This window comes from Monodelphis domestica, chromosome 6 (assembly GCF_027887165.1).
Source record: "Monodelphis domestica isolate mMonDom1 chromosome 6, mMonDom1.pri, whole genome shotgun sequence".
NCBI lineage: Eukaryota > Metazoa > Chordata > Mammalia > Didelphimorphia > Didelphidae > Monodelphis > Monodelphis domestica.
The window spans coordinates 298,814,779-298,839,088 of record NC_077232.1 but is presented as its reverse complement, the minus strand read 5'-3'; the positions used below and the strand labels follow the sequence as shown (position 1 = coordinate 298,839,088).

Below are 24,310 nucleotides of genomic sequence, written 5' to 3'. Positions count from 1 at the left end.
TAGGAATATCTAGAAAGGAATGAGCCTAACTATATTTCCAGTCCTCCCGTCAGCCCTGAATCTCCCTCACTCTAATCCATGGCTCCAAGAGTCATATACACCCTTCTAGTTTGTCCTCTTCCAGTCTCCTTCCATACCATTCCTTGAGTAAAATCTATATCTATATCTATATCTTCTTATGGAGTTGAAAATTCTAGGTGGAGACCCATGAGGGTTCTTTATAATGAAACCCAAGCCCCGATCCTATAAACTTGCTTTTGCTCACTCTTCTAGGTGGGCAGGAATCAGTCAGCATTAGGGATACTGGATGAGAAATCTAAGAATGAGTTTTCAATATAATTCATGAGACTTCTCCTTGTATATGACTTCTATATTCTTAACTTATGTAATCAACTATAATGATTATATCTGACCCACAATTCCTTCCTTTTGAAATGTTTGTGATGGAGATGTTTACAGAGAGCCATCATGTTGATATTCATATGTTCTTGACTATGTATTTTAACTCAGAAATCTAGGACTATTAAATAGGTTGGAGGTTATCCTCTGAATTAAGTATAGTATATAATATCCCAGCCCCTAGGACAGTGCTACAAAGGCACCAAAGTAGTAGATTCTGATAGTATCTACAAAAAATCCTGTTATTCAGGGGCATCTGGACACAAAAGGATGTCCTGGCAGGGAAACAGAGAGGCCAATGTCCACAACTTTTAAACTATCCATGAAATCCTCCTACTCCTCAGATTTTTGACCAGAAACATCAGCAATTTGGGGTAATCTTCCCCAAAATGAAGCCCAAATGGGAGTCAGAAGGTAGAGCATGCTTGATGAAGTTGTTAGTAGACAAGGCAAAGGAAAAGGAGGAAGAGAAAGTTCTGAAGGCAGAAAGGCTTCTGTTTAGTTGAGGTACAGTCAGCAAATAGATTGGTCAGTCCAAGATATAAAAGCTTGATGATGGCCAACTTGACTTACCTGATGGCATGCTTGATCTTTCAGTAGATGATGGCATGCTAGTTACAGTTTCTGCAAAATACAAAGGTCAACAAAAGTTATACCACACCACCAAATGCCAGTCATAGACAGACTGCTACAGAACAACAATGTTTGAGAAAGGAAAGAAATGCCCCTGAGAAAGAGGAACTCCATACTTGAACTTCACAGACAGTGAGAAATACAAATAAGATCATGATACTATTGGTTCCTTCTTTTTTTGAACAACAAGCATGAACTGAGATAAGTCAAAATGACTGGGAAGAGTAAAACATTTCCAACTGGTTCAATGAGAACATACATATGGTCCAGGTGTGTTTGCTCCTTGAGAAGTTATTTGTCAACATCCCCATTAGAATAGTAAAGAGAAGGGACAAAAACACTGGTGGCAAGATTTCTCATGGTAGAAAGTTGGAGAAATGCAGCTTCTCAAGGAAGACTGCCATTTTCAAGTTGGAATCATTGGAAAGTAAATCTATTTCTAGCAGTGGAGGCTCCATAAATATTTTCTTCTTTATCCAGAGTATTATAAAAATAGACTCGAATTCAGGACTCCAATCCCCAGAATTCTTTGCTTCTCTTACCCAGAGTGCTTTGTAATCACACTGAATTCTCGCCTGGGCGAGAACACAAATGATTATTTAAAGGAGTTCTCCTCCTACTGAGGGGTCTTTTTGGACTTCCATTTTGGAGCAGAGGTGGCTCTTTTCATAATGTAGGTGAGGTTGTGTCTAGGCTTCTCTGTGGCCTAGACACGTGTTTTCTTATCCTGTATTTTCTTTAATCCTTAATCTTTAATAAACCTCATAAAAATCTAATACTCCTTACAGAGAGAAACTAACTTCTACATGCCCCAAATTCCTAGATTTTTAACTGTTACAGTATCAGCTTCTATTGATGAGTAAGATAAAGGCTTTTTGTTAAGGGGATCATGAGTCCAGATGTACAGTATTGACTTAAGTATTCTCAACAGCCATATCTGTCTGAAAAAACTGATGTCAACTTCTTGCCTCTGCTCTGATATTATTGATCCAAATGTTATCAGTTATCTAATTAGCACTACATTCAGATGCTATGGAAATGGTTTCTAGATCTCAGAACAAAATCTGTGTTTCCAGGTATATAAACTTCTCCAAAGATTCAGGAAACTAACTGGTACAGTCATGGAAATAGACCATAGACCATGGGCACCTATGGTCAGATGACTAAACACTGGTGTCTAGGACAACAAAGACATTCCATTAGCAAATGTTCCTATACCAACAAAATCAAAAGAACTAATGGTCAAGTTAATGTTGTAGGCTAAAAATATTGGTGAGAGTTTGATAAAAGTTGCAGAGACCAGTTTGGTAAGCCAAGCATCCTTATTTATTTGGAGGAGAGGTAGGGATAGGAAATAGGAGGCAGGAAATAGGATAGTATATCTATTAATTCTTATGATACATCTAAACATAAACCTTATACTAAATCTCTAAGAAACCCCCTAAATCTAAAAAGCTTCTTGCCTGACAAAGCAGGCCTAAATAAAAACTATTCTATTTATGATAAAATTCGCTAGCTTATCTAACTAATAAAATAAAATCTTTATCTTCTTCAACCTCTTTAAATCAGTATATGTAATCAAACTGTCAGAAATAACTGTCAGATCCTCTTGACAGAGACACTGACCCAGCCCCTGCTCACTCTGAAGCCAGAGAGAAGGACCTCTTAACTAATCTCTTTTTCCCTTTTATAGTTGGTCTCTTAAAGAGATGGAGGGTAAATCTCTCTGTTACTGACTCTTAAAGAGACAGGAGATTTTACACAACTCCCAACTTGTCAGATATTGTCTCCTAAAGATACAGAGGGAGATTAAGAAATTCTTATTAACAGTACCTTATATTTGGATGTTTTCTAATCCTAAAATGATTTTCATGTGCAAATCATGGTCTAGGTGAGTCAAGGATGCCATCATTTTATGCTTGAATGGGCAGCCTTCTACTGGATTTTTTCTAACCATCCTGAAATTCCCAACATGAAAATTAACTTAAACATGCACCCTCACCGAATTATGTCACTTTTAGGATTTCTATCATAATAAACCATAGAATGTCTTTGTATGACTTAGTCATGGGAGGGAAGGATTTAAAGATAATCAAACTCCAACCCCTTTATTTTACATACAAGGGAACTACAGCCCAGTAGGGAAAAATGACTTACTAAGGCCATAGCTGCTATTCAGTAGCAGAGCTGGGATTCGAACTCAGATCTTGAGATTACAGAGCCACTACCTTCTCTGTTATACTATGAAGCATCCAGGAGGCTAGGTGGCAAAGAAATATGCATGCAGGCTTTCTACAATCTTTTAAAGGGCAGCTCCTTTATTCATACAGTAGCTGCAATGAGTTGGAAGCGACCTTTTTAGTCATACCATGAGAGTAGAAATGGTTTCACATGCCTCTTTTCAAATAAATTAGGAGCACAGTATACTAAATCCAGAATTGAGTAAGATCTCATTGTGAATATAATAGCAACTCAAAGTATCTTTTTGACAATATAATGCAGGTTACTTGAGCTCAGAAATCAATATAGATACATATTTCTCAAGTGTTGGGCAGCAAGTTTTTCCTCAAGATTTCAATGAATCCACCAAAGTAGGCCCAAGTTGGCCAAGATACAACCAATGAAAACAAAACCAAAAAATGGAACTTCACTGTTGTAGAAGTCTTAGAGACTCCCTTATGTAGCAAGGACTAAGAGATTTTCTTCCTTCAGAGTTGAAACAATCTGGGATGGCATTTCTGAAGAGCTTTCAAATTATTTCTTTCTTAGGCCTTTAAGAACTAGCATAGACAACAAACATCTATCAAGAAAGAACATGGGGTTTGTAAGGTAAAAAAAATTCAGCTTTCCAGGTCAAGCACCCTATTGGAAGAGAAGGCACCCTCAATGTCCACCCAAGATGTAGCAAACATTGTCCTGAGGCTAACAGATCAAGTACTAAGAATATGCATAAGGATCTTACTCATAGTAGACAGTAAGTGTTCTGTTGTTTTCTATTATTCAATGTAGAAATAAATGAATATAACAACCATCTGTCAGAAGGGTACAGGAGAAAGGGATAAGCATTTATCAAGGGCCTACTATGTGCCAGGCATTGTTCTAAATGCTTTACAAATGTTGACACATTTGATTCCCACAACAGTCTTGGGAAGTAGGTGCTATTATTAACCCCATTTTACAGTTGAGGAATTGAGGCAGAGACCGTGAGTTACACAGTGTTACTCAGCTAGTCTCTGAGACTAGATTTGAGCTCAGGTCTTCCTGATTCTAGGTCCAAGACTCTCTTCATTAAGCCACCTAACTGTTCTTAATGCAAACACTGAAACAAAAAGACAAAATGCTTTCCTAAAATCATTTTTTTGGCTCAAGTCTATTATCATCCTGTTCCTAAGATAACCATTAAACCTATATCTTTCAAAGCAAAGAGTTTTTAGAATAAAGAGGTAATTATAGAAAATTAGGAACAAAGAATTTCTTTAAACCAATCCCATCTAAAAGACCTAAGTAACAGATCTGTGATCACATGAGTGGACATATTCCTTCCAATAGTGCAAACCACAGTCCATCAAGCTCATCCATTCTGCACAACTTTCATCCAAGTCATTCTCAAAAATTAACCAGAGGATTCACTCAACTACATCTGTCACTTTCTCTTGGCATCATGAGGATACCAGCAGAGCACATAGATCCAGCATCCCTTAGCCCTCCCTCTTGGTATATAATTATTCTTTCATCTCCCATCCCCACCTCCAATAACACAAGTCTCTGATACATCCTTTGCTTGACTTTTCCAGTTGCAGGCTGCACACACCCACCATGCACAGTCTCCACAAACCTTTAAGAGATGCTGACCTTTGATTCTTTGATACTGTGATATTTCATGTTTTATAGGAAGAATATCACCAGATGGATTTAATTTTCATACTCCAAAGATACTCAACAAAAAAGGCACAAAATGTACCCCCAATCCCAATCATCCCTATTACAAAAATGAGATTTCTGGGCTGCAGAATTATATTCTGAGCTCATAGTTCAAAAGCAAGGCCTCCAGGCAAATTCTACCTATAACACTTCTTGGGAAAATGCAAACTCAGAAACATCATTATCAGTCATGACTTGCAATTTCCTTGATTCCAAAGCAATTTTGCTAATGGAAAACTCTCATCTTGCTAATAAAAATCCTGCAGTAGAAATAGCTTGCTGTGTGAATATTACAGAGACTGTCATTCCTTTCAGAAACTACATCTAGCCTGCTAAGTTCCACTAAGTGAAATTTATTTGTGAACACAGGTTCCTTGATTTTTTTTCTGTTAGCAACACACTGTTCCCTGAGGAATTTGGAAAATGAAATGTGTTCATCTGTACTGGGTGGCCCTTTCATTAGGCTGAATTAATGAGAACTATCATCAGCATCTGTCTAAAGTCAAGTGACTTAAACTGAGAACACCAAAGAAGGGAAGGGGCCTGTGTTTGCAATATTTCAATGATATTTAGAAACTGGCCTGGATTCTGGGAAAATGGTTCCAATGTGGGCACAAACCCTTCATATGAAAGCGGTATTTTTAATGATCACAGGCAATCAGTTTGTTTCTGAAAATTCTCCCATGAGTGTTGTATGCTAAGCTGAGAAATTTTATATTCTGTGTGTATATAATATGCCCTAGACTCCAAAATTGTCTTTAAAATATGCAAAGATTGATTGGCTTTCTATGGTTTCAGAAAACAAATTATGCCATCATTCTGGGACCAATAACTTAGAGTAGTCTTTTTTTTAAATTAATACCTCCCTCCCCCCCCTTTTTTTTAAATTTTTTTTAAACCTTTACCTTCAGTCTTGGAGTCAATACTGTGTATTGGCTCCAAGGCAGAAGAGTGGTAAGGGCTAGGCAATGGGGGTCAAGTGACTTGCCCAGGGTCACACAGCTGGGAAGTGTCTGAGGCCAGATTTGAACCTAGGACCTCCCATCTCTAGGGCTGATTCTCAATCCACTGAGCTACCCAGCTCCCCCCCTTCCTCCCCCTTCTTAAAAAATCAACAAGCATAAAATCAAATGTGCATTTCCTTAAGGAAAGTCAACCAGAATTTCAACTGAACATGAAGTCTAACTCTATTACATGAAATTTGACTTTCATTTTAATCAGGTAATCAATTCCATGCCCTTTCTTCAATGCTGACCTATATATCTCCATTTCTCAGTCTTTTCCTTAATATAAATTATAGGCTTTGATGACCCTGCTTTCTTCCTTTTCTTCCTTTTTTTATTATCTGGTGTAGCTGTATCATGATCTCTCTCTTCCTCCTCTTTCCCATCCCAATGGAAACAGATAAATACCCACCCTGGACATATCTAGAAATATCTTTCTTGTTCCCTACTTTAAGTCCATCACCTCTCTGCAGAAGGTGGGTAGCAGATTTCATCACTGTTCCTCTGGAGACATGGCTGAGCAATGGGTGCATCAGCATCTTTCAATATTTTTATTTAGGTTCATTATTCTATACATTATTTTCCAGGTTCTGCCCATTTCACTCTATCCACTCAAACAAGTCATCCCAGGTTTCTCTGAAATCCACTGTTGTTCAGTCATTTGGTTATTTCTGACTCTGTGATCCCATGAATCATAACTACAAGTGGGGTTTTCTTGGCAAAGATATACTGGAGTGGTTTACCATTTCCTTCTCCAGTGAATCCTTTTGTCAGGCAATCAGAGGTTAAGTGCCTTACCCAAGGTCACAGAGCTGAGAAGTATCTGAGGCTGAATTTGAGCTCAGTTCTTCCTGACTCCAGGCCTAGTGATCTAACCACTGAGTCACAGCTGCCTGTGCTAGTTAGGATGAATATTTTCAGAGGGGTATAGGAACACTCAGCATCATACAACTCTTAGCCACCTGACCCTCTGAAATCCAATAGTTTCATACTGAGGTTTCAGTGCCATAAAACTAAGGAGTTTTGGAAAACCTATCAGCAAAGAAGCGTGCAGATATACTGAGAATAAGAATCTAAAAAGACATCAACTTTTCCTAACATCTTCTATCTCTGTCTTTCTGGGTATGTTCCCTATAGAGCAGAAGACTATTTGTTTTCAATGATTGATGTCAGGCCTATGACCGACACGCCCAAACCACAGCCATTGTAATTACATTCCAAATTCAGTCATTATCGGGAAACTCAGAATGCTATCAAGATGAGCTGAATCCATAGTTCTGCTACACAGAGATTAATCCTACTTTATGCAAATTGAATTTCTGAGCTTGATAGAATAAATGATTCACTAGCAATTTTATTAAATGCCTGCAGAATGATAAATTAAGTTTGGGGGATAAAGAGGTAATTTAAAAAAAAGTTTCTGTCATCTATAAGCTCATACTCTATCCCTGTAATGGTGAACCTATGACATGCATGTCAGCACTGACACATGTAGCCATTTTGAATGATAGGTGGCTTAGCACACCTTGGGACCAGGAGCTACCTGGCGAGCTGTGCCCCCACAGCCACAGCTGTAGCCTGGCCTGGCCCCAGGGGTGGGGTGCTACTCCATGTGCTGGCCACAGGGGCAGGGGCAAGCAGTGGGCAGTGTGTGCCAGGCAGATGGGGTGTATGGGGCTCCCACAGGGGTGGGAAGGGGGAGCATGCACACTGAAGGAACATGCTCAGGCAAGCAGGCTGGAAGGTGGCAGCCACTGCTCTCTCAGTGGCCCCCAGGCTAGCTGGCTGTGGTGGGGTGGGATAGGGCAGGACCAGGCTGGGCCCAAGTGCAATGCAGGAATGTCTGGAACCAGATGCTAATCACCAGACACTTTTGGCACCCTGAAAAATATAGCAATGGCATTACTCACAATTTTTCCCTCAATGTACTTTTATGAGACCTTATTCTCAGCATAAAATAATATCAAGACCAACAAAAGAAACAGATTGGCAGATGAAGTTAGTAGCACTTGCTTGGGCTTGAAGTATACAACATACCAACCTTCAATTGAAGATTTAGCCAATGAAATTCAGCAACACAAAAGTCACTAATAGGCAGGTTAATTAAAGAATTCCCCCATCTCCCTCCCTTATCTTAGTTCAGAGCACCCCGCACAAGTTAAATAATATCAAGACAAACAAAAGCTGAACTTAATCCCATCAACAGTCTTCAGAGGTCAGGGAAGCTCAAGCTGCAACACCCCTCCCTCACAGACTGCTGGACTTTAATCCAATCAAAGCTTCCAGAGCACAGGGAAGCAAAAGCTCCAATACCTCTCCCCCTAAAGACTACACTGAGAGACTTGCTGACAAAACTCCAAGAGTGAAGATAGACAGAAAAGCCAAAACCCACAGATACAACACATAATGAATGGAGCAAGAGTGCAGGCAACTACGGGGGGGTGGGGGGGAAGAAGGGGCAAATATGAGCAAACAACAGAAAAAGAAAAAAGAAACTACAATCGACAGCTTCTATATAGGCAATGAACAAAGAGCAAATGAAACAGAGAAGGAGGAAACACCAAACAATAAAATAGAAATCCCAGCGAATTGGACTCAAAATACAATTCAAAACACAATTAAGAGACGCTGAAGACAATTGGGAAAAGAACTGAAAAACTAATATAATTCATATGGAAATAGAAAATAGTGTCTTGAAAGCCAAAATCAACCAGCTGGAAAATGAGCCAAAGGAGATGAAAGATGAGGCAAAGAAGATGAAAGATTAGACAAAGGAGAAGAAATGTGAGGTAAAGAGAATGAAATATGATCTCCAAAGAAAAATCAGATCAGAAGAAGAAGGTTAACCAAAAATCCAGGGATGAAACCCAGTCTTTAAGAACCAGAATACAACAACTAGAATCAAGTGACTTCACAAGGCAGCAGGACACTATAAAACAAAATGAAAAGACTGAAAAAAATTGAGGAAAATATGAAGCCTCTCAATCACAAAACAGAAGATTTAGAAAATCGTTCCAGGAGAGACAACTTAAGAATCATTGGCCTAACAGAAGATCATGACAAAAGGAAAATCCTAGACATCAAACTATAGGAAATTATCTAAGAAAACTGTCCTGATATTCTAGAATAAGAGGGAAAAGTGGAGATTGAAAGAATCCACAGATCACCTCCTGTACTTAATCCCCAACTGACAATACCCAGGAATGTTAAGCCAAATTCAAGAACAGATCAGGGAAAAAATATTTCAAGCTGCTAAGAAGAAGTCATTCAGATACCATGGAACCACAGTGAGGATAACACAGGATCTGGCTACATCTACACTGAAGGACTGAAAGGCATAGAATATGATATTATGGAAAGCAAGGGAACTTAGGTCAACAACCAAGAATCAGTTACCCAGCAAAACTGACTATATTCTTACAGGGGAATGTATGGTCATTTAACAAAATAGAAGAATTCAAAGCATTTGTAAAGAAAAGACCAGACCTAAACAGAAATTTTGATGTCCAAGCACAGAATCCAGAGAATCATCAAAAGGTAATTTAAAAAAGAGGGGAAAAAAGAAAAACAAAACCAAAAAAAACTTTTTTATAAGAGACCCAATAAATTAAAATGATATGTATCCCTATAAGAAAAGAGGTCATTGGTAACTATTAAAAATTATTATTACCACCTGGACAGCTAGAAGAAGTACCCTTAGTGGGAATAGTGACAAACTGTATAGAATGAAATAAGACATAAATATGTATATAGATATATGGATGCATAAATATATGTGTGTATATTTTGTGTATATGTACATATATATATACAACTAGAGCTAAAAAAGAGGTTAATACTAAAATAAATGGGAAAAGAAACTGAAGGGGGTAAATTTATATGTCACAAAGAAGCACATGGCAGGAGGGGGGAGAGCATCAATACAAAGGAAGGGTGAAGAGGTTGGAGATAGGAAATACTCGACTTGTACGTGCATTGAAATTGACCCAAAGAGGGAAGAACAATCCAAAAAAAAAAATCATAGTGAAGTAGCCAAAAAGGGAGAAAGGAAATTTGTATTTCTCTCTGCCCCCATCCCAACATCTTATGAAAGAGAAAGAGAGAAAGAAAAAGAAGTCTGGAAACTATAGGCCATTGATGATGATTCCTGGGAAAAGTTTAGAAAGGATCATTAAATCAATGGTTACTAAATATTTAGAAAAGTGCCAACAAAGAGGAATCATGTCTTCAGTGAGAATAGGACATCCGAGATTAACCTTCTTTCTATTTTCCATATAGGATTCCTACCCTGGTAGATCAGGGAGATGTTTCTAGATCTGTTTGTCTAAGATTTAGGAAAGCTCTTTTGAGAAACTACTCCATTCTATTTTTGTGGAGAAGATGGAGCAATGTGGAATAGACAACAATGCAATTTGAGAAACTCTGGGTTGTTTAAATGGCAAGACTCAAAGAGAAGTCATTAAAGGTTCAATATTAACTTGGCATGAGGTCTCTAGGACACTGCTCAAGGGATTTTCTTATTGATTCTGTGCTCTTTAACAATATTCATCAATAACTTGGATAAAGACATAGAGAGTACGCTCAGCAAATCTGCAGATGACACAATATTAAGAGGGATAACTAATACAGAGAAGGAGAGTCGGGATTGAAAACCAGGTTGACAGGTGAGAGTATTGAGCTAAGCCTACGAAAACAAAATTTAATGGAGTTAAATGTAAAGTATTATGTAGGTCCAAGAACTCAAATTTGTAAGGATAAGAGGGCATGGTTCCACAGCATCTTACCTAAAAAAAAGATCTGAGGATTTTAGTGGGCTGTAAGTTCTGTAAGAGTCAGCAGTGTGATAAGGCAGAAAAGAAAATGCCATGTAATTTTTAGCTGCAGAAAGAGAATCAAGGCTTCCAGGAATAAAGGACATTTATCTACCCTCTGTAGTCTGGCCTCCTTGGGCTACATCTGGCAAAATGTGTCCAGTTCTGGCAGCCCCTGTTCAAGGAGGCTTATAAGCAGCCAAGTGACTAGAGTAAGGGAATCTGAATGGTGAGAAGACTTAAATCCATGTCAATAAGTATCGCTTAAAGAAATAGAAGATACATAGTATAGAGTAAGAAAAGGCTCAGAGTGGATATGAGAGCTTGATTCAATTATATGAGGGATTATGATAAGAAAAAGGTACTAGACTTGCTCTGTTTCTTGTGGTATCCTTAAGACTCACCAGTTGTTTATGTCATTGACCAAGGCCTCCTTAAAGTGCAGAACCAGGAACAATGGGAGGGAAGGAAATTTTTTGCTAGAAGTCAGGAAAACTTCCCTAACAACTAGAGGTACCCCCAAATGGAATGGGCTTCCTCAGAAGGTGTTAGGTTTCCTCTCTTTGGAGATTTTCAAGTAGGAGTTTATTGGCTAAATTTCAGTATAGGAGCTGGACAACATGACCACTGAGGTCCCATTAAAATCTTTGATTCTGTCATTCTGTGCTTCTATCCTATTGTCCCCAATAGAAACAGATGTATCAAATAGCTACTGAATTACTACATGGCCAACTATTCCCATAGGATCCCACAGCTATATAGCCAATGGATTCTTCCTTTGGCAGAATGGAAGCTCCTCGAGGGAAGGCATTGTTTTCTTTTTCTGTCCTTATATCTTCAGCTTCTAGCACAGTTCTAGACATCTAATCAGGAATTCAAAAATGCTCACTAAACTGAATTAGAGAGCAACAACGTGACACAGTGAATAGAGCACTGAACCTGGAGGCAGAAAGACCAGACTTCAAATCTGACCTCAGATACTTGTTAACTATTTGACTCCTAGCAAATCATTTAATTCCTGACTACATAAAACTGGAAATGGCAAACCACTCTAATATTTTTGCCAAGTAAACCCCATGGACAGTTGGTCAGTCAGACATGACTAAATAACAACAAACTGAATTAACTAGTAAAATCCTAGAGGGTTTCTATCTTAAGAATTTTTCAAATAATAAGCACATGAAAAAGTGTTCTACATCTCTTATAATCAGAGAAATGCAAATCAAAACAACTCTGAGGTATCACCTCACACCTAGCAGATTGGCCAACATGACAGCAAAGGAAAATAATGAATGCTGGAGGGGATGTGGCAAAGTAGGGACATTAATGCATTGCTGGTGGAGTTGTGAATTGATCCAACCATTCTGGAGGGCTATTTGGAACTATGCCCAAAGGGTGATAAAAGACTGTCTGCCCTTTGATCCAGCCATAGCACTGCTGGGTTTGTACCCCAAAGAGATAATAAGGAAAAAGACTTGTACAAGAATATTCATAGCTGCGCTCTTTGTGGTGGCCAAAAATTGGAAAATGAGGGGATGCCCTTCAATTGGGGAATGGCTGAACAAATGGTGGTATATGTTGGTGATGGAACACAATTGTGTTCAAAGGAATAATGAACTGGAGGAATTCCATGGGAACTGAAATGACCTCCAGGAATTTATGCAGAGTGAAAGGAGGAGAACATTGTACACAGAGACAGATACACTGTGGTACAATCGAATGTAATGGACTTCTCCATTAGTGGCAATGCAGTGATCCTGAACAACTTGGAGGGATCTATGAAAAAGAACACTATCCACATTCAGAGGGAAAAGTGTGGGAGTAGAAACACAAAAGAAAAACAATTGCTTGAATACATGGGGGATATGGTTGGGGATGTAGACTCTAAATGAACATCCTAATGCAAACACCAACAACATAGAAATTGGTTCTGATCAAGGACACATGTAATACCCAGTGGAATTGTGCCTTGGCTATGGGAAAGGTGGGGGGAGAGGAGGGAGGGAAAGAATATGATTCTTGTAACCAAGGAATAATGCTCTAAATTGACTAAATAAATAAATTTAAATTAAAAAAAAAAAGAATCTTTCAAAGAGAAAGAATTCCTCAACTGACTTGAAAGCCTCTTGTGTCTTTCTCCCCAGTGGCAAAGCTTTAGAGTTGCCTTTATGTATTTATGAAAGAGTTAATGAATGGCTCCTTTTTTTTAACCCTTACCTTACATCTTAGAATCAATACTATATATTGGTTCTAAAGCAGAAGAGCAATAAGGACTAAACCAGACTAACCTATTTTCTTTTGTTGTCAATGTTTATGACATCCATTATGGAAAGGAAGCTCCCATTCATGATTGTTCATTAGTTTTGCCTAGTCATCACCACTATTACAGGACCCCTCCACACACATCAAATAGATATCCAATCAGTTGCTCGATCTTAATGATTCCGTGTTCTCTATATCTCACATCCAATTCTTTTACCAGAAATTCCATGGCCAAGAAGAAGTGATATGGAAGAATTTGGGCCCCCAAAACAAAGGTTTGGGGAAGATTCATGAACAGGAAACTCCCTGAAACCATCCACATTTGTTGACAGTCAGCCTAAGGCAGCTCATTTTGTTTTTTAATGGCCAGTTTTTAAGTTCTTCCTTAGACTAGTCTATATGTGCCTTTTGCATATTTTTCTTCCTTTTCAATTATACTTAGCTCCATCTTTATTTGATTACCTATTGCCAAGAAGACACCAAAGGGATGTATTGCCTGTGAGACCTAGAGCACATTTGTCCCCATAGTTTCAAATCTGAAACTTGGGTAACCTTGCTTCTCTCCATATTATTTAGTCAATGAATTAATCAACCACAAGCATTTATTTATCACCTAAGTCAGGCCTTGTTCAAAGTGCTGGGGATACAAAGGCACAAGTGAAAAAGCTCCTACCCTCAAGAAGCTCACCATCTTTTGGGGAACACAATGTTCCTATGTAAGTCATTTGAATAAAGAGGGCAAGTAACAGCTAGTTGGGGGGTTGGAGTGTCAGAAAACATCTCAAGAAGAAACAGGTACTTAAGCTGAGTTTGGGGACCAGTGCTCAATTAGGCTACCCATCTCCTGACAGACATGATGGACTCAAGATGAAAAATGAGACATATATTTTTGGATAGAGCCAATATTTATGGAAATTTATTTTGCTTGGCTCTATCTCTGACTTGTTTTTCTTTTCTTTTTTTTCCAATTGAGGGTAAGATGGGTAGGAGAGAAGAAATGCTTGTTAATTTTTTTGAAACAAAAGAAATAAAGGAAATATAAAGCATTGCCCACACCCTTCTCAAAACCATGTCTATCTATCTTGCCTATGATACATCTCAAAAAAATGGAGGTCATCAACTCAATCTCACTATAACTATAAAGTACACACATGCACATACATGCTTTCAGCTCTGGGCTGTCTGTTGTCTCATGATTGGTAAGGCCATATCAATGATCCAATAGCTAAGGGATTAGATGAAGCATTTCTGAACCTTCACCACTTTCACCACACACATCCCTGCCTCTTACCATTTGATTCCACAATGGTGATGTTGGCATATGCACTGTCATTGCCTAGTTTACTGATCACTTTGCACATATACTCTCCAGAATCAGCGAGCGTAGCTTTACTGATGCGTAATTCTGATTTCCTGTGGGATAGAAACCAAAATGCATATTAATATGATAGTTTATACAGAAACCTCATTCACTAGCCCACATCTTGTTACAAGGGATACATGAGAGAATCCTCCCTTTCTTTCCCTTCCTCCTTTTCTCTCCTTCCATTCTTTCCTCCTTTTGATTCTCTATCTCTCGGTTTCCATCTCTAGCTCTAGCTCTCTCTCTAGCTTTGTCTCTCTTTCTTTCTGTCACTATATATTTATCTATCTGGCTGTCTGGCTATCTATCTCTCTCCCACCTTCCATGACTTCCTCAAAGACTGTTTACCACTGGGAGAAGCTAAGTGGTTCAGTGAATGGAGGGTCAGGTTTAGAGATGAGAGGTCCTGGGTTCAAATATGGCCTCAGATGCTTCTTAGCTATGTGACCCTGGGCAAACCATTTAAATTCCATTGCCTAGACCTTACCACTCTTCTGCCTTGGAACCAACACACAGAATGTAAAGGATTTTTTGTTTGTTTTGTAAAGACTGCCTGTCACTAACATTTAGGAAGGAAAAGATGTAGCTATTTCTTTACTTCTCAGAAACTTGTTTTTCTTAAAAGCACTAAATGTAATAGAAGTAGGAAAAAAGATTTTTAGAGTTGAGTCACTTTGAAAATGACCATGGGGCAACTAAGAAGCACAATAGATAGCATGCCCTGGAGTTGGGAGGACTGAGATTCAAATATGGCCTAACTGCCACAGTTTCTATTTTGCCTATTCACTTAATATAGATCAGATGACAAAATTACTGACAAACACAGCTGGCACTCAATAAATGTTCAATGGATGGAAGGATGATGTGACCATAGTCAGCCTAATTTTGGCCATGCATCCTCTACACCTTTTCAAATTTCTTCTAGTCCAACCCTATGAGATTATTACTATCTCACAGCAGTCTTAGATTTTACTGTGTAAGCAGAGAAGTCCGCTTTAGATTATTTCTATGTTAAAGTAAATGCCTCTGTACTTTTACCCATGTCATCATTTTACTGAGATCCAGGGTGGCAAATCATTTTAACCAAAGGGTTCCCCTTCTCTTTCTGAGCGCATCTCCTCCTAACACATGAAGCATACTCACCCTGGCTTTTTTTGTATCTTGACATTTTGTGGTTTGTTTTTCCGACTCAGTTCACTCCCATTCTTAAACCACTTGAACTTGAGAGAAGAGTATTCTGAGCTGGTCTCACACCGGAGCACCAGCTTTGAACCAGCAGCTGACTCCTGGTTCTTCATCTCTTTCAATCGGGGAGGGGCAGCTAAAAAAGAAGACAAGAGGGAAAATCATCACCATCATCATCATCACCACCACCACCACCACCATTTATCTACACATTGGAAAGGAAAATACAGTTAATTTCAGGTATCCAAGGGTTGAGCTGATTTACTTAAACAGAGCTTTTCAACTATATGGAAATTTGATTATATCAAATTAAAAAGGTTTTGTACAAACAAAACCAATGCAACCAAAATTAAAAGAAAAGTAACAGAGAACATTTTTATGAAAAAACTCTCTGACAAAGGTTTAATTTCCCAAATATATAAGGAACTAAGTCAAATCTACAAAAAAATCAAGCCTTTCCCCAACTGACAAATGGTCAAGGGACATGAATAGGCAGTTTTCACATGATGAAATCAAAACTATCAATGAACACATGAAAAAGTGTTCTAAATCCCTCCTGATTAGAGAAATGCAAATCAAAATGACTCTGAGGAACCACCTTACACCTATCAGACTGGCCAATATGGAAGAAAAGGAAATTGATAAATGTTGGAGGGGATGTGGCAAAATTGGGACACTAATACACTGCTGGTTGAGTTGTGAATTGGTCCAACCATTCTGGAGAGCAATTTGGAAATATTCACAAAGAGTTTTTAATTAATGTCTGCCCTTTGATCCAGCCATACCACTGCTGGTTTGGTTCCCTAAAGAGATAATAGGGGATAATCAATGTAAAAAATATTTATAGCCACACTTTTTGTGGTGGCAGAAAAATTGGAAAATGAGGGGGTGTCCATTGATTGGGGAATGGCTGAATAAACTGTGGAATCTGTTGGTGATGGAATTTTATTGTGCTGAAAGGAATAAAGAAATGGAGGAATTCCCTGTGAACTGGAACAACCTCCAGGAATTGATGCAGAATGAAAGGAGCAGAGCCAGGAGAATATTGTACACAGAGACTGATACATCATGGCACAATCAAACAGAATGGACTTTTCTACCAGTAGAAATGCAATGACCCAGGACAATCCTGAGGAATTTAGGAGAAAGAACACTATCTCCATTCAGAGAAAAAACTGTGGAATCAGAAATGCATTAGAATATATGACCGACCACATAGTGCGATAGGGATGTGACTATGGTTTTGATGTTAAAGAATCACTCTACTGCAAATATGAATAACATCAAAATAGGTTTTGAACAATGATACATGTATAACCCATTGAAATTGCTTGGCAGCTTTGGGGGGGGGAGAAAGTGGGAGGGCAGTCATGAATCATGGAAAAATATTCTGAATATTTTTTTTAATTAGTGAAAAAAAGAAAAGAAAAGAAAAAGAAGTCATGTCATCAGAGAAATGGCTGTCAGGGCAAAGAGGGAAGTCAGCCAAGACAGAAGAGCAAGGGTGAACTAGTATCCTTCCTCATTTCAAGAGATCTAAAGAAAATCAGGGAGCACACTGAGTGAAGCAAGCCCTGATCAGGAGTGCACAGGAAGGGGACTGAGAGGCCACACAGAAGGCTGGGGACATTGTGCTTTCCCCAAACACTTATTTATTTTCATAATGAAATGTTTCCCTTAGTTTCTATTGGATCCTAAACCCATCCACATATTCAAATGTGCATTTATTTTCAAAGGCAATTTCCTACCTGTGATCACACTGGACCCTCACAAAAACCCTATGTTGGGATTGGGGTATTCTCTCCATTTTTCTGAAAAAGGTGAACTTCCAAGACATTAAGTGGCTTAAGCTAAGTCACACACCTAGTGAGTGCAGAATCAGACTTAGAAAATCAGAACTCCTAACTCCGCCCAATTCCATTAGCCTGAAACCATCCTTATCTAGACCTCAGTGGGCAATATTGGGCTCAAAGAGACTTCACCAATATGAAGGTCATTATGCTTTTGATATGGAATAGCCACCACACATATTGCTAAAGCAGCATCCAGATACTAGCCTGACTTGCTTCTTCAAAAGAGTTTACAAGCTTTGGTACTAACAGGGGACTTCTACATCATTGGTGACATTTGAGCTCTCAGTTAAACGAAAATGCTTCCATCTTAATTGACAAAGAGCTGTGGTTCTGCTTTCAATTCCAGTGCTTTGGACACAGTAAGCAATTGCTAAATACTTGCGGATTGACTGACAAAGGGATGTGCTATGTCTTTAACTTGGCAACTCCTTTAAAGTAGCTTTCGGATACCATATCATATCACAAACCCAGAGTTAACAATGAATTCTCCATGAAGGCATATATATGACAACACAACTCTTCACATGCATTTTCACTTTGTGATCTATACCCAGAGATGTATAGATATTGCTCTCCTCCAATTTCTCACCAAATACAGCAGCAGAACTTCTAGGGCATCTAAAGAGAAGAAAAGGCTATAATGCTCACACTTTGTGCTTCTAATGAAAAGAAAGATAGCTCCAACCTTTGTGGGAGGCACCGGAAACCTCAGGGGTACATGTGCTATAGCCAGGACAAAAAAGTGAGTAAAACCCCAGTCATACCAGGTTGTCTTAGAAGTGTGTTCTTTGTGCAGAACTATTTAAGCAGAAGGTCCTGAAGGTACCAATGAATGAGAGTGGAAATCCACTGACGCATGGTATTGCTACCTACACACTTCCTTTGCAAGCAACCCTTTTAAATTATTTTCCCCATTTTCAAGTATTCTTTTTATAATAAATTATTAAATTTATTTAATATAATTAAAGATAATTATTCCTTACTACTCCCCACACCACTTTGGATTAAAAAAAAACAACTTTTTTTTTAAAACAAATGAGGACTCAAACAAAACAAATCTTGGCCTTGGCCACATTCAAGCATGTGTCAATGTATAGATAAGAGGAACATATATTCTCATATTAGACCATAAGGACAATAAACTCATCTTTGTTAATGGGGTCCTTTGAGAAACCTCCTGAGTCAAAAGTTGAATGGTCAGCCTTGGAATATCATTTAGAGCTGGAAAGAATCTCTAAGGTCATGGAGTCCAACCCCCTCATGGAACAGCTGAGGAACTGAGGCCAGTTGCCCAGAGACCCACAAGTAATAAGTGGCAGAGCTTGGATCCCCACCCAGATCTTTGGTCCTGCCTGCCTATACCATGGCCTCTTGGGGAGTTCATCTCTCTAACTACAGGTATTTCCATCAAGGATATGTGATCATTCATTAGGTATATTTTAATCAGGATCCCTTTCATGTATTATTGCACTAGATAGGTAGTTGCAGAGAGGTCTCTTCCATCTCTTCCATATCTTCATTTGTATTTGGTGGTCACAGAGATAGAAAATGTGACCATTTATATTTCCAAAGCTTTTTTCAGTATTTCCATTTAAAAGAATGTTGAAGAGTCCAGGCAAGAACACTGGGTTGAGAATTAGAGGTCTTTGGTTCTAATTCCAATGTTATGTCAACAATCTTGGATTCCTGATATCACTAAACCTCAGTGTGCCCAATGTAGAAGATGATGGTTGGGTTGGTGGATTTTTAAGATTCCTTTCCATTTTGAAGCTAGGAGTGTGAGGCCAAGAATGATCAAACTTCTCCCAATCTTCACCTGCTCTAGGTTTTCACTATTTGTTGGATTTTTCCAATATTGAATTTACTGCCACTTCTTTTGCTTCTGCTAGAGTATGATATTTCAATTTAAAATAATTCCAAAACTAGCCCTATATCATGCTATGTACAAAAACAGAATGAGGTCAGACTAGGCTCTGAAAATGGGGAGGAGGAAGGGAAAAAGCATTTATTCCACTTCACCTATCTGCTAGGCGCTATGCAAGGTACCTACATATATCTCATTTGATCTTCACAACAATCTTATGAAGTGGGTGCTATTATTATCCTCATTTTACAACTGAGGAAACTAAGAAAAAGATCAAGAAAGTTGCCATAGGACACATAGTTTGTAAGTGTTTGATACTGGAATTGAACCTAGGTCTTCTTGACTCCAGACAGATCTCTCTGCACTGTGCCACCCAGCTCACCCTGATGCCCTAAGGCTACTCAGCTCCAATCAAGATAGCATCTTTCCTTGCCTTGGGGTTTTGCTCTGGGAGAATTTTTAAAGAGGAAACTGCTCCATAGCTCCAAGCCCATTACTGAGAAGTTTGGTGCTCTCTTTAGCTAGATGGATTGAATCTCCCAAGAATCCCACTTGGAGACAAATCTCCATGAGTGTGTATACAATTCCATGGATCTGTCAGCTCACGTTCAAGCCCATACACAGAAAAGTCTTTTTAAAATGAACCCAGGAGAACCAGAAAAAAATTTTTTAAAGAGGCAGTTAAATATGCATTAACCATAAGCAAGAAAAAAGAACAATGAATAAAAATGAATGATAGGACTAACAAAGAAACCTGCTGGAGAGACTAAGGGGGAGGTCAGGGACTGAACAGTTTTAACACTTTCTGGGTGAAAATCCATTTAATTAAATAGAAGAACTGATATATGTATGTGTGTGTGTACACATATTATATCTCTATAATGTATAAATACAGATTTGAAGTTCATAAGGTGCTTTATTTATATTTGACTACCAAATCTGGTGATCTATTTGGGGGGAGTTTTTGCTGAGGAAAAAAGAAATGTCAAAATGCTCAGTTGTTCATAATGGGTGATTTGTGAAGAGGAGAGGAATTTCAGCCTTGAGGGTGCTTGATGATTCATCCTATATTTGCATTATTGCAGAGGGATACAAAGTAGTAGAATAACAACAACCAGTAGTTGCAGGCATCTTAAAGTTTGAGAAGGCTTTACAAATAGTAGCTCATTAAATCAGAACAACTCTGCAGAAAGGTAAATGCTGTTAACTCCTTTTTACAGATGAAGACAATAAGGAAGGCAAAGAATGCCAGATTCATATGATAAATATAGAAGTATCTGTCCATGGTCCATGGTTGGCAGCATTTGAATTCTGGTCATCCTAACTCCAAGTCCAGGACTATTCCATGGTGAAACTTAAGTGTCTGTGCTGAAAAATCTGGTGAACCCCTTGTCCACTTGCACTCATAGGCTATTGGAACAGGAAGGGGTTTTAGGGGGCATATGGGGAATCTCTTTATTATACAGAGACTCAGGGACAACATACTTGTGCAGTACTTTAGAATAATCTGTGGGAAGGGAATTCACCACCACCCCACCCCATGGTCTTTCAGCATGTGTAGATGGGGCTCAGATTTCTTAAGGGTTTGTACAGAAGTTGGAGGAGGGGAAGGGTGGAAAATCTAGCCTCAGGTTCAGGAATAAACCAAATGCATCTTCTCTAGCAGTGTACCTCACTACTTCCCAGGGGCAGCCTCAATGCTATGTGCATTTTCTTTTTTTTTTCTTTTATTTTCTAAAAACAAAGAAATAAAGCTATGAATTTCCCAGAGCTCCCAAGAATCAAGCTGGGTAACAAATACACTAGAGTGGAAAGAAAAAAAAAGAGGTTATGATCCAACTCTTAATGGCAACTAGTTAAGTTAGCCTGTCCAAATCAGCCTAAATCTTTTAAGATTTTCAATTTCATCACTGAAAATAAGAGGGCCAAATTCTTTGTTAGATGGGATGATTCTGAGAAATACAGAGGGAAATTGAGATGATGGAAAAAACAACAACAGGTAACAATACATTTTGAGAGAAAAGGAAAGAAGAAATGATCTCTGAGGAATAATGCATAAAACAAATCCCTTTCTGCTTTTCTCCACTGCCCCATCATTCAGGGTTCCCTACACCACATGGCCTCTATCCAGCATTTGCCTGCTGGTCAGTGACTGTCAGAGCTAAAAATAGAATTCAACGTTTCAATCAATGTAAAATCATTTAAGTACCTAGAATGTGGAAGACACAAGGCTAATCTGGAAAGCCAACCCCTTCTCTCCAAGGAATGAGGAGGTTCTAGACAGTCAGATGGATTAAGAAGTCCCAGAACCTTTGCGTATTAGTCTACTCCAGAACAGTCTTTAGAAAGAAACTAGGCTGGTTCCTCCTCAGGCTAAGTCAATGACATTAACACTAGATAATGGGGAATGGGGCCTCCCATTCACAAACCTGTTTAGGTGGGCTACCTTTAAGTCTCATAAATCCTGGGTTCAAAGGTTGCTCTAGTATCGGCTAGCTGCTTAACTTCGCTGGGGATCTGTGGCTGTATTTGTAAAATGAAGAGGCTAGGGACAGAGAATAAGCATTTATGAAGCACCTACAAATACAAATCAACAATACATATTATTATACAAATAATACAAGGCAACCAGAAGAACTCAAAAGGGTTCATTGGCTCTGAAACTGTCTCAAGAGGACTCAGTGAAGAGGACACAATGGTTTTGGATACCATTTGTTACAGAGATAGCTCCTGTAGGGGTAATGGGGACTAGAGATCATCTTTAGAGTAATCAGGCACTAGGAAAGTTGGTAAGTTAGCCTGGGGAAGACTATGTGAGTTGGGGGGAGAAGCTTTAAGCTGGAACAAGCTTGTCACTAGCAAATTTATGGTTAAATTTCCATTGTGAGCATTTACACCTTGGAAATTGGTGAAAATGACAAATCAGGCCTTGAGTCCTTAGTTTTTTGATTCTCTAAACTTAAGCAATTGGTAGAGAAGATGTTCATGTATGTCATGTGTTTTTGGAGGGACATTGTTTTTTTACCAATTACATGTCATAACAAATTTCCACATAAATTCTCCAAGTTAGACCATTAGTTGTCTCCCTTCCTTCTTCCCTTCCCTCCCAAAACTGGCAAGCAATTCAATCTAGATTATACATATGTTACTACACAACACATTTCTGTATTGTTCAGTTTTGTAAGTGAATAATCTTATAAAACCAAAACCCCAAATCATATACCCAAATAAATAAGTGATAAATCATATGCTTTCTTCTGAATTCCTATTCCAACAGCTCTTTCTCTGGAGGTAGATAGCATTCTTTGTCATAAGTCCTGGTGGGGCAGTTATTAAACATTTACTAGGCCATTCCTAGAGACTATTTGTAAAGTGCTATATATTTTGGGGGCAAGTGAATAGAGTACTTGGCCTGGGGTTAGGAAAATTTTGAGTTCAAATCCAGCCTCAGACACTTATTATCTGTGTGACTCAAGTCACCTAACCTTTATTTGCCTCAGTTCCTCATTTGTAAAATGGGAACAATACTAGAGAAAGAAAAAAATATACCATCCGACTATGTTTGCCAAGATAATCTCATGGACAAAAGTTATGAAGAGTTGAACATGATTGAACAATAACAACAAAATTATAAATGCTGGCCTTTATTAGTCAGGTCAAATAAGTATTTATTAAGCACCTACTATATGCCGTAAGATAGAAATAAGTATGTTAACACCATCCCTCATAGCCTGTCTCTGATCTCTTCAGAGAACTTCATGACTTCCAGAAGGCCTTTAAAACATTCAGTTAGGAGCATCTAAGTGACTTAGTGGATAGAGAACCAGGTCTAGAGATGGGAAATCCTGAGTTCAAATTTGACCTCAGCCACTTCCTATATGTGTGACTCTGGGAAAGTCACTTAATCCCCATTGCCTAACCTTTACCACTGTTCTGCCTTGAAACCAATATGTTGTATTGTTTCTTAGACAGAAGGAAAAGGTATTAAATTGTTATAAGGAAATGAGAAGGAGCAGGAGATCCTGCAAGCAGAAGTGGAAGGTTCCAGAATTCTGGAGAAGACTGTTGCTTCTTCTAAGAGACAATTAAGCAGGCAGGAGGTTGAGTTTCTGTCTAGTCTCCTAGGGTGGACCTAGTGAACTAGCTATTCTTTCTCCTGTGGCTTTTTGTGATCCATCTACCAACTACCTATTCCTGTGGAACCTGTCAATGCTAAGAGATATTCCTACAGAGCTGCCGAAGACACCAAAAGCTATCTGTCAGTGAGTCTATCCTTTTGAGCCCTGGTCCTGCTTACCTTCCTACCCTACTACCTCAATCACCATCCAAGGGGGGAATTTGGGTTAGAGAAGTATATTGTATTATAGGATCTGGGACTTTTAGGTAGATAAGAAAATGACAGTACAGATACCATCTCTTGGAAGTTACCAACTAGATTTGGTGGAATGTTTATTTCTTTATCTTTTGATAGATCATCCCAATTCCCTTCCCTTCCTTCCCTTATCTTAAATAAACCCTATTATTATTTCAAAATTAAACAAATGTTCAAAGAACATTATTTTGCCCACTTTTTGTCTCTGTGATCCTTGATTGAGGAGGAGTGTGGCAGAGTAGCTAGCCCTTTGAGTTTGGGATCCCAGAGACTTAGGTTCAAATCCCATCATTGACTTTCACTCACTGCCTGATGACAGGTATGCTGCTTACTATCTCTGGCCCCATTCCTTAACTGAGAAAGGCCCCCAAAAGGTGTATGTGTAAAGCAATTAGCCAATTTTAAAGCGCCATATAAATTTTAAGGATCATTATCTAGTGTAAATTGGACTGGCCACAAATGTAATGTGTTTGTTTTCTTTGCAAACAAACAAAAAATGAGCAGCTTTTTGGAGAGATTTTTGTTGAATATATAAATCTACTTGAAGGATTCAGGACCAAAGCTATAGGGGAGCTCCGTCAGGATCTATCCATTCCAGGGGGCAAGGGGTCACTAAAAACTAAAGCCATTTTGTGGGAAGCCC

General features: G+C 38.7%; 1 protein-coding gene across 3 annotated transcripts in view; it reads right to left on the bottom strand.

Moving 5' to 3' along the window:
* The window catches only part of NRG1 (neuregulin 1), a 1,154,913-nt gene that overhangs the window by 171,792 nt on the left and 958,811 nt on the right, over nucleotides 1-24,310 (bottom strand). For 2 of the 3 annotated variants that reach the window (XM_007495561.2, XM_007495565.3), the window contains exons 2-4: nucleotides 15,537-15,714; nucleotides 14,322-14,443; nucleotides 973-1,023 (exon numbers count right to left, since the gene is read on the bottom strand). In XM_007495561.2, the coding sequence (XP_007495623.2) occupies nucleotides 973-1,023; nucleotides 14,322-14,443; nucleotides 15,537-15,714 (351 nt within the window). The remainder of the gene's footprint in view (nucleotides 1-972; nucleotides 1,024-14,321; nucleotides 14,444-15,536; nucleotides 15,715-24,310) is intronic. The other variant, XM_056803721.1, reaches the window with a different exon arrangement.